The following is an 11,142-nucleotide window of genomic DNA, read 5'->3' as shown; positions in this document are numbered from 1 at the left end:
TTGTACCTACTACAGGTAATGTATCTATTAAGCTTTTCCTCTGAAAGCCTATAAGATTTGATGACCTGCGAACTTATTTACATAACTCACTTGAAAGTATCTTTTAAAAACAAAATTGTCCAGCATTTAACAAAATCATGAGTTAAAAAAAGAAAGAAATCACTTATCAGCATTTGCTTTCTTGATTTTGTCAAGTAACGTCACCAGCTCAAGTGTTATAAGGCAGGTTGGTTGCTCAGATGGACTAAGACTCCCTATGGTGATAGGCATAGAGTAACTTTGTTCATTTATAAAATCAGATGAAAGCAAGAAAGAGGAAAAGTTTAGAGTTTCAAAAGAACTGAAACTTCTTATTTTTACTACAAATTCAGAATAGGCACTGAAATATGACTCCTTAGGGACTTTTCCAGAAGATTGTCTCTTCGCTGGGCATCATTCCATTTTTAAACTAAGAAGAAGAAAAAAAAGTTATCAGGGGTACATAAGTCAGGATTTCAAAAAAAGAATCACCATGTATATTTGTTTCCATCTTACTAATAAAAGAAATAACTCCTAAAATAAAAGAAACGTCTTAAGCTTAAGACATCACAATTACTGTTTTGGTTAGAATGTTTTCAATTTCTTTATTCAATTTAAGCAATATTAGAAAATAAAAATATACTTCTCATGTAATTCTGCACGCATTATTTGAAAACTAAAGCCCTGAAGCACAAGGCTAGGAGAGTCCTAAACTATGTCTGTACTGACCAACAGTACTGACCAACCATGTAATGTTCCTTTTAGATGTTTGTGTAACCCCCTCTTAGAGAGGGATATTTTGCAAACTCTTTAGCTATTCTATTCCAGTTTCCCTATGGTTATAATGAGAAATATTTGCCCTAATATTTAATGGAATTTAACAACTTAATTCTTGTCAACTACAAACACAAGGGCTCCCTTCCATTTTCTGGACCCATAATGATAATGTCTGGTGATGTTCTCTGAACTTCCTTAAATGGTTGGTGTTTTTCGTGAATTGCAGTAACCCAAATGGAGACCCCAACAGCATTAAGGAGTGCCAATATTATATGAACATTTTAATTAAAAACTACTTCTCATTTCAAAACCATTAACCAAAAACTGTATCAATGTGAGAATAATGCTTGGCAATGAATAATAATTTTGAAGATACACTTCAAAACTCTGTCCATCAGTACAGGACAAGACTAACTGTATGCTTTTTAAAAATGTGTCCTTGCATAACACAAATGCCACCATGGAAACTAACCCTCACCTTTCTGTGTATTGTTTGAGGTTTTTAAGCATACCTTTTGTCTATGAACAGCAACTCTCTCCATCTTGTGAAACACTATGCATAGGAATGAGGCTTTCACACTGCTCACTTTCTTCTGGCATTCTTAAAAGAAATGAATTTATTTATTTAAAGTAACACAGTATTATTAAATTGGTTGTTATGAAGCAAAAGTAATTAACTAAGTACACTAGTTGTTTGAACTGCAGCCATTAAAAACATGCAAAGACCCCTTAAGTTCATCAAGTATACTTAAGTTTGCACAATTTTCACTGCATATTCTGGGTACAGCAATTAACATAGAGGCATTAAGGGGAGAAACTGGGATAGCCACTAGGAAACTTCTTTTAAAAGGTAAAAAGACTTCACGTCTTTCCATTTTCTGAGCATTGCAGAGGTTAATAAATGGATTGGCAACTACCATTATTAAGAAATCAGTACTACTGAATATAAAATCAGGTGAAAATAAATAGAGTATGAGTACTGCAGCTTATAAAAAATATAGGTTAATGGAAAGGCTGGAGAAGAGACAGGATAATACTTTGTGACTGTCCTACCTCTGAATTCGATGTTTTCTACAGATAAAGGCAAAAACTCTTCTGATTCCCACCATCACTGGATCCCAGTTGTTATAGTGACATAAGAGAGTTGCAATGAAAAAAGAAAAAAATACAGGTACTGCCCCTGCAAAAAATAACCAGGAAAACTGCACCTGGAATTAAAACACAAACATCGTTCACTCAACAGTTAAAAAAAAAAAAAATAAAGGACATGCTGTATATTTAGGATAATTATTATTGTAAGTTTGAGATGCAGTTTGAGTTATTTTACACTGGGTGAGTTATTTGGTACAATTTCTACAGCCACTGCTGCTGCTAATATCTTTTTCCACTGATCCATTCTTTACAATGGAACACGTTGTTTGCATTGTGAGGTGAATGAAGACTCCTATTTCCAAAGAGTCTCATTTTTAGGTTTTTAGCTGTCTCTCTGGTACCAAGGAGAAAGTCCCCTAGACACTTCAGAAATCTTGAATAAGAGATCTCACCTGAAAGATTTGTGCACCTCTTTATTCACTATGAATATACTGTCACTGACCGGTAACTGCCAGATTCAATGCACATAAAAAGACTCTGCTACTTGAAATTTACAGTAATTTTCTTTTTAATTAAAAAAAAAAAAAGGCAAGGCACAAATTATTTGCCCAATTTAAACTAAATTCTACCTGTATCTATACTGCTACATTTATCTATCTATTACTACACTCAGTAGCAGTCTTCTGATACTGTTTAAAACTTAAAATTATAGGAGGTTACAGCATGGTGAGGCCCTGGCACAGGTTTCCCAGAGAAGCTGTGGCTGCCCCATTCCTAGAAGTGTCCAAGGCAAAGTTGGACTAGGCTTTGAGAAACCTGGTCTAGTGGAAGGTGTCCCTGCCCATGGCAGGGGCTGGAACTAGATGATCTTTCAGGTCCCTTCCAACCCAAATCATTGCATGGTTCTACAATTCCAAAGGAAGAGCACAATCAGCCTGGGACCTGCCTTTCAGGATGACAGAGCCATAAACTGTGGGCACAGCACCCTCGTGTGGACAAAATATCCAAAAGTGAAGAATTTGGAGAAAATTTGGTACCCGACATTGATGGTCACTCTCAAAATTCTAACAAACTGCAGTTGTTAAACCTTGTGTTTCCTTAGTGATTTCTAACAGAAATTCAGAAACACATAAATTACCAAAAGGAATACTTAATTAGTCATCAAAAACTTGGTTGTAATTTCTTAAGATTCAGATTTATGTTAGATTATTACAGAATAACACCCACAAAGTCAGCAATTATGCACATGGTATAACTACCATGCCATTTGACAGTCATACTAAGACTGCATATATTACTATTTCAATCTTTACATTATTAGCCATAACAGTGGCATTCTTGTGAAGGTTCCTTTTATGTAAAGACAAGGCTGGCCAGAGGCACTAAGGGAGCAGCTTGAAGCTTAAATTTCTATGAGCCCAACTTGGACACCTGAGACTTCAGCAAGCATAGGGCTTGGCTTGGGATATTTTGATGTTCGTATAACAGAGACACGCTTGCACAAATGCACTTCTACAAAAAACCTCAAAGTCTACAGAAGTTTGCCTTTAATTATGGTCACTCATCTCTGCTTCTAATACGAGTAATTAATCTCCTAAAATATAAGCCACAAAGGATTTACCTCCAACAGCAGGAGAAGATACAGCAGGAAGTTTACTCTGCTGTCAAAGACAAGACTTAATGCCTCCCCAGTGATCTCATGCTGAACAGGTCAGTACCAGAAGGTGGTAAAGACTTACATACCCTAAACATACAAGCAGCAGCCCCAAGCTCAAGCATCGAACAGGCAGAAAAGTAGAAGCTGGGACAGTAAGTACATAACAGCCAGGGGAAGAAGGAAGAACAGTAAAGCAGAATGCATATGTGAACAGGAAAAGGAACAAAAAATAAGAGAAGGAAACCCCAACCAGCTGCTTAAAACTAGTCAGGTTCTGTATCTGTCACAGAAAGGCAAAACAGCCTTTTCAAACAGAGAAAGAAAAATGAGAAGGAACAGAAGGTAGAAAGTACAGGGACCACAAACTTAAGAAGGAACCAACTGGTGGCAAATGAAAAGAATTGTGGATGAAATGGAAGAAGCAAGAAGATTCAAATAATGAAAGATGTTGCCAGCAAATAACCTGAGACAACTCACAGGAAGGTGAAGATTTAAGACAGGAAATAGGAAAAGAGCAATGCAGGGTGTACAGGAACTTAGACTGGTAGTTAGCTACATTTGTGGGGCTTGTTTAAATACTAATAATATAAATAAAAATGTGAGCGACTCTAACAGTGATAAACCATGAAAATCAGCTAAAAAGGTAATTTGCCCTTGTGTTACCAACATCAACTGAAAGTCATCCAACAGAACCCTAAAGAAGTTTCTGCTATTTGAAGTGCTCTGATACTGCATGAATACATGAAGAATAAATTAATTTTACAAGATCTGGACTCCGTGTTTACTCAGAATAAATAGCCTAGAGATTAAGTTGTTTACTGAGAATTAGAAAAGCATACTCTATTTGCAGTGTATCCCACAAGAAAGTTTAGATTAATCACTTCACAAGACAACCTAAAATTGTCATATATTGATATATGTAACTATATATATACACATCTCTAAAAATGTATTTGCACGATATGTGTATATATATATATAAAATATATCTAAAATATGTACTGATACACACACATCTACATACAAAACTCTTATTTTTTGCTACCAGCCTTAGTTCACATAAACCTAATTCAACCTCACAGAAGTGAATTTTGGGGGAGAAGTCTACAGATATTTTGTTCCTTGTTTCCTTAATAGCTTTCATGAGTTATTTCCCATCCTGTTACAATTTATGTCTCAAGTCTATATGAAGATGCTTTAAGAGCAACACAAATTAAGTTATCTTACCAACAAATGTTTTATTATTGTTGCAATCACTGCAATGTTTGCTCTGTTTCCATGCTGGAATATTCAGGTAATACTAATGCAAAACATACTGTCTTTCATACGTTCATTACAAAAGTATTTATTCAGGGTCAGATTCTCCTTTTATTTTCCAATTTGACTTTTCTTTTCTTATATTTATCCTTTTATTTTTTCTGATTTATTTTCCAAAATCCACATTGACCTTAAGTAAAAGTAAAATACAAGTTGTGGGTTTGGGGTTTTTTTAACCCCATTTTTAAATGCAGAAAATTTCAGAAGTCAAAAGATTCTCATTACAATTTACACTTTGCTTGTGAAAACATTGAACAGTAAAGCTTCCTTTTCACTGGAAACATTCCAAGCGCAAGACTTGACTAATTTCTTTTACCATACAAACAATACAAGCCTCAAAAGGAAAACCTCAAATGTGATGATTGAAATCAAGTCACAAACTGAACCACCACAGACAATGCACAAACTCCATTTGCTCTGGGGAAGACCCTACTCAGAGAGTGCTCAAGTTAAACCATGTCCCAGGCACAGGCAGCAATTTTCTCTTCTCATACTTTCACACTTCTATTTGCACAGACCTTAAAAATAAACAGCAATTGTATTTGCTACAAGAGTCATCAGCATCAAAGCAGTGTAACCAAGCAGCAGCTGGCAGAGCAAGGCCACCAGTCTACTCAAAATTTCAGTAGTATTGTATAGTTAGTTCTACATTTGGTCAGTTTTGCCCATTTTTATTGATATCATTTTTAGCTAAACTATTACCTGACTAAACTGCTCCCCAATTCACATAGAGATTTATCATCTCAGTAAAGAATTTCTTGTAGCTGCTTTATTCCTTTGTGGTGAACCCACAGGTTTTTGGGTTTTTCACTAATTGAGTATTTTCAAGATAAGCAGTCCCTACAATTCTGTAATTGTAAAGGTATGAATTTAAGGTGTGCTGTATTTGCAGATGTTCTTTAATTCTGAAAAGTGGCTGTTCAAGGTAATGTATCTGGCCAGGTACTGCTGATGACTTTGGGTACTTTTCATACAAGCTGGACTTTAATCAATTTTGTGCAAGAGCACACTCTCATGTGCAAAATTACTGTAACTGTCAATATCAAGAGAGTATCAATCACAATGCAGTTCAACAAGTATTAACAGGTGACAGAAGTAAAATACTGCTCATTGCATACATCAATAAAAATAACACTGCCACTTAATTTGAAGAAATAATGCTCAAAATGTAGAATTACATTACCTTCTGCATGCACATGTCAGCTATGATGGACAGAGGTATTGTAAGGCTTAGAGCAAGTGTGCCGATCAGTGATGAGGTAAGAAAGCAGCCCCTGAAAGACAATGAAATAATAACAGTTATAAAAAAATAATGATAATAAATAATAATTATAATACAAAGGTCTTAGTCAAAAGTTAAAAGACAAAGTAATACATCAAATGAGGAAGATATTTGATCAAGCTTAACAGTCATTGTTTGTTTTAATAATCAAAAATTAAAGCTCACACGCCCACACTCCATCTGTGAAACTGCTTAGAATTCCTAACTAGACAATTGATGCCTTTTGGGGTGAGGTTTAATTACCATATAAACCTTTTGAGATGATGGAAAATTCCCTACTTAACATTCTTTAACTTCATCTAGAAAAATCTGCATTTTGCTTCTATACCATGGTTCTCTATAGCACAAGAGAATACTCCTGTATCTCTGCACTGTCTGCTTCTGAATTAGAACCAGCCTGCCCACCAGAAAACTGTAAATTAATAAATGGCACAGAAACCTATAAAAACTTATCATCAGGTTAAAAAAAACCCCAAAATTAAGAGTCATATCTATCCCTACATTATATAGTTAGCACTATGTGGCTGGGTGGAGTAAACAAGTAGGTTAAATGGCATTATTTACTTCCAAAGAAAGTGAAGAGGACCATCCTAGTGGCACACTGGACAGATAAAAGGAGGATGTCAGCACAAGCCCTGAAATTAGTCCCAGTCCAAAACTCTAGGAAAAAGGAACTGGAAATAAAGCTAACGCTTTGATTGACTGGATTATCATTTTGAGTAATTACCCAAAAAAAAAGACTGTGCACACCCATGTACTTAACCCTATCCTAACACTTGATTTTGGGACCAGAGCCAATGTTTGGGGTTCTGGGAAATTTTGTTTGTTTGTTACTTCGCCTATGTTAAAATATTGCACTTAACCTTTTTACCAGCTGATACTGAGCTGCAGTGTAATCTCACAGGATGGCATTAACATCACAAAAATATTCCATCAATAAACAAGTTTAATTCATAGGAGCAATGCATTTATAATTAAGACTGGTGTAAGAGTTTGCCAATAAACAAAAATTATCATGATTAGATTTCCTAAATAACTTTAAACTCAATCTGAAAAAAAAACCCAAAAAACAAAAACAGACACAAAAAAAGACCCCCACCCCCAAACAAAACAAAAAAGGTTTTCACGGAACTCCACCTACATCTTTTGTTGCAGTATTGTCACAGAACTGTTACAACAGAAATTCATGCTCTCCTATTGCTACAGCAACTCTGTACTACAAAGTGTTTTTGTCTCAAAATGTCAATTCTAAAATGAGCTATGCACACAGGATTTTAATAAATACTACAAGACCACATCACCTGCTTTTTAAAGTTAGCTGTGGCTTTTTAACAGGACACTGTGACATGATGGATGACATCCTCTAACTTAAGCTGCATATATGGACAGAAAAAAATTTAAAAGCAAAGCAAAACTGCCTACCCAGGCAATCTGGCATCTCAACATGTGAGAACACAGGTAAGATAATTTATGTGAATCATATTCAATGTATGTAGTACATACCACAGCCAGAGGAACTCTGACAGAACTGTTCCAATAAGGCCATTAATGACAATGCACATCCATATCAGTTTGTTGGGAAACTCAAATGCTTCAAACCCGGTATAGTGAAGCAGGAAGAATCCTGGCCACAGGAGCAACAGATTGAACAGCCCTACAAAACCTGAGTATAAAAACAGTTTTAAGTAAATCGCAAAGAATATCCTTCAACATAACCAAAATCCCATCTAAACTCTGACAACATGCATACAAAAAAAAGAGCAATGAAGCAGTATTTTAAATCTTTCAAATGAAATTAATATAAGAAACTTTACCTGAAATTCACAAACAAAAATTGCATCAGATATTTACAGGTTTTAAATTGAAAATAAAATTTTAGAATTTCATTAAGTCAAAGGGGCTGTCTGCATTCCCACGGGTAGTGTTACCTCTCATTATTAAGGCTTTAAGCAAGAAACAATCCACACAACCAGTATCTAAAGTACTCCTAACAGGAATAACAGGCTTTCTCTACTTCCTTGGCTTTTCTAAGCCCCTGATATACAGTTCCGTGCCTGAGAGCAAACAATTTAATTACACACTGAATTAAAATGTTGAATAGAGTTATTTTTAGTCTTACCAAAGAACATTGGTATGTCAAGTTTATCTTCTCTATCTACTTTCCTTTTTATCATTACTATGTACACAGCATATAGCATGGCTCCTACAAGAGACCACAGGGAACCTGGAAAGATGGAAAAAAACACTCCCTTAAAGACATGCTAAGCACGTTATGCACAGTAGGATCAACTCCCCTAAACACACATCTATTACAAAACCATCACTGAGAAACTGCTTATTACAGAATCTCCTAATATATGAAAAGCATGGAAAAATGTAGAGCTCAAAAATGTAAATACTTTCCCAATTAAGCTATATACATAGGGTGGAAAATTATCATAAATGACGAGTTTCAGAAGTTCAAACTAAAATGCCAGATTGTAGAAGGTTACATGAGTAAGAAATATGGAGCTTGCTATATGACTACTTAGTACTGTCAGAAGATGGTACTCATCACTGCATGTTCCAGGACTAAAAACTGTAAGTAAATACCTATTGTATCTTTTCCAGCAGATTTTTCAGATCCAGAAAGGTTAACAAGTACCACACCACCAATGCTAGCAAAAGAAAAGAAATGCAAAAAGCTTCTTAAACCCAGGAACTTTTTGACAAATACAGAAAAAAAAAGAGAAAGAAAAACATAAAAATACAGTTCTATCTTTAGGCATTTTTATTTAATCAAAACCCACTTCTGGAAAGCCAAAAGGAGTTCTCTATTGCTCAGGCCTGATCCTAAGCTAAAATCAAACAAACCAACCAACCCCACTTTTAACATCCAGAACAATGCACCAGGCATTTAATGAAACAGGCTGACAACACTGAATGCCAAACCACTTCCTTTTTCCCCATCTACACAAAAATAAAATAATTAAACAAGAAGAAAATAAGTTCACTTATTTCCAAGAATAACCTGGTTAATTTAATTTCCTACAGGAGAATGAGATTTGGTAACTGTCCATGATATGAAGTATTTAAAAAGATTTAATTCAACTTGCTCAATTTATCTGTGAAATGAGCATTTTTAAGAAAGTGATGTGTAGAATTCATTGTCACAGATACCACACGTATAGTAAGGTACAGTTGTCCTCTCACTGTATCAGACAATTTTTGACCAAATGTTCTATCCCATTATCTTACCTTAAAATAACAGCTAATAATTTGGACAGGGTAAACCGATCTCCACTGTTACTGGGAAAGACTGCAGCTAAGATTAATGTAAAAAGCCCTGCAAGAGAAATTAAGAGAAGCTTATAAAATCATGTTTTGCCACCAGTTTGTTCAGAAAACTGCACAGACATTTTCTTCTTTATATTTCATGTACTTGTTTTAACTACATGTTCTTAACATCTTTCATTTTAGTCAGAACTATTATGAAAACTAACACCTTGTGATGTGAATCCTCAGAGGAGCAAATAAATGGTCAGCTCTGAAAAAGGCCAGTCATACTAACAAAATAAACTGCAATAAGCCAGAAAAGTCAGTGAAAGATTGTATAATTCTGTTTTTAAAACTGACTTTATAAAACAAGAAAAGTTAATTCTCCAAATATGTACTGTCACATAGTTTAAATACTTTAAAGCTTGTATTAGAGCCTTGCATAAAACCTGTAAAGCAAATGATATGCATAATATTTAGGTGGTTTAAGTTCTTTACCTCTAAACCCATTTTTTACAAAACAATCATTAGCAAGAAAACTTTGCCCTGAATCTATTTTGATAAACAGTTATACCACCTTTCCTTTAAAGTTATTACATTCCCAATACATCTTTTTAATACATAGACATAACTGCAGAAATAATACACGAACTCAAAAAGCAGGAGAACATGAAGGCACCCTAAACCTCTGCAAATACCTAATGACTTTGTTAAATGCATATATTCAATGGCTTTTAAGCCAAAACCACAGGTAAAACATTACACAAGTCCATTGTAGCAAAATAGATTTTTATGTTATAAACAGCCTTAGAAGGCACATCTGGTGGTGTAAATAAATCTTACCAGAGGTTGATGACAAGATATTAACTATGGCAACTTGGGTATCTGACAGAGCTTCTTGGTAAGAGAAATTTGCCAAGAACCACTGGGGAAAAAGAAAAATAATTCTGTTATATGAGTAGCAGCAACAGAGTTGCTCAGTGCAATAAAATTCTACTTAAAGCAAAAAAAAACCCAACCGCTCATCCAAAAATAAAATCAGAACACGATTTTTACCTTAAAGTGATTTCTAACTTCTATTAAAGGGGAAAGTACATTAAAAGATAGCAGCACACTTAGAACTGGCCCAAACTAACCATATAAAAGTACATGTTTAATAATGAAATAACATACTTCAGAACCTAAAAATAATTAAAATGACATTATAATAGCTATTCTGTAGTAACTAAAGGTACTTTTAACTTGTTTTGGAAGTGCTTCCAGACGATAACTGCACAAGGGCTGCAAAGAAATTTCAGGAATGCATGGAACATTAGTCAGCCTAATGAGTTTAAATTTTTAGAGTACTTAAAACCCTGGACACATCTTTACTGTAAAAAGCAAGCATCACTTATATTCAATACCTAAAAATATTTGTTAATCCTCTCATAAAGGAATAAAATGGCAAGTGTTTACTCATTTATTGATTGAGATCTCATTAATAAGATCTCAGATATATTCTGAGGGAAGTAACCACTCTCTAGTCTTATGTGGAAATATTCATACAGCCCAAGAAGAAATACATATACGTGCCAGTAACAGCACGAACAGCATAAACAGGATTTGTTTTGAATATTAAAACACTACCCCAGAAAAAATTAAATCACCACTTTCCAGCATTGTTATTATTATTGATGATGACAGTAATAATAATAATAATAATAATAATAATAATAATAATAATAATAATAATAATAATAATAAT

General features: G+C 34.5%; 1 protein-coding gene across 9 annotated transcripts in view; it reads right to left on the bottom strand.

The window, feature by feature from the left end:
* Positions 1 to 322: 322 nt before the first annotated feature.
* The window catches only part of SLC35F5 (solute carrier family 35 member F5), a 25,301-nt gene continuing 14,481 nt past the window's right edge, over positions 323 to 11,142 (bottom strand). For all 9 annotated transcript variants that reach the window (XM_027679088.1, XM_027679094.1, XM_027679093.1 and 6 more), the window contains 9 exons: positions 10,242 to 10,323; positions 9,381 to 9,468; positions 8,736 to 8,800; positions 8,263 to 8,367; positions 7,647 to 7,806; positions 6,045 to 6,135; positions 1,849 to 2,003; positions 1,308 to 1,396; positions 323 to 448 (listed from right to left, as the gene is read on the bottom strand). In XM_027679088.1, the coding sequence (XP_027534889.1) occupies positions 1,315 to 1,396; positions 1,849 to 2,003; positions 6,045 to 6,135; positions 7,647 to 7,806; positions 8,263 to 8,367; positions 8,736 to 8,800; positions 9,381 to 9,468; positions 10,242 to 10,323 (828 nt within the window). In that variant the 3' untranslated portion in view covers positions 323 to 448; positions 1,308 to 1,314. The remainder of the gene's footprint in view (positions 449 to 1,307; positions 1,397 to 1,848; positions 2,004 to 6,044; positions 6,136 to 7,646; positions 7,807 to 8,262; positions 8,368 to 8,735; positions 8,801 to 9,380; positions 9,469 to 10,241; positions 10,324 to 11,142) is intronic.

The sequence above is a fragment of the Neopelma chrysocephalum genome, unplaced genomic scaffold (assembly GCF_003984885.1).
Source record: "Neopelma chrysocephalum unplaced genomic scaffold, ASM398488v2 Primary Assembly neopelma1_44, whole genome shotgun sequence".
Classification (NCBI taxonomy): Eukaryota; Metazoa; Chordata; class Aves; order Passeriformes; family Pipridae; genus Neopelma; species Neopelma chrysocephalum.
This window is presented reverse-complemented; position numbering and strand designations above follow the sequence as displayed.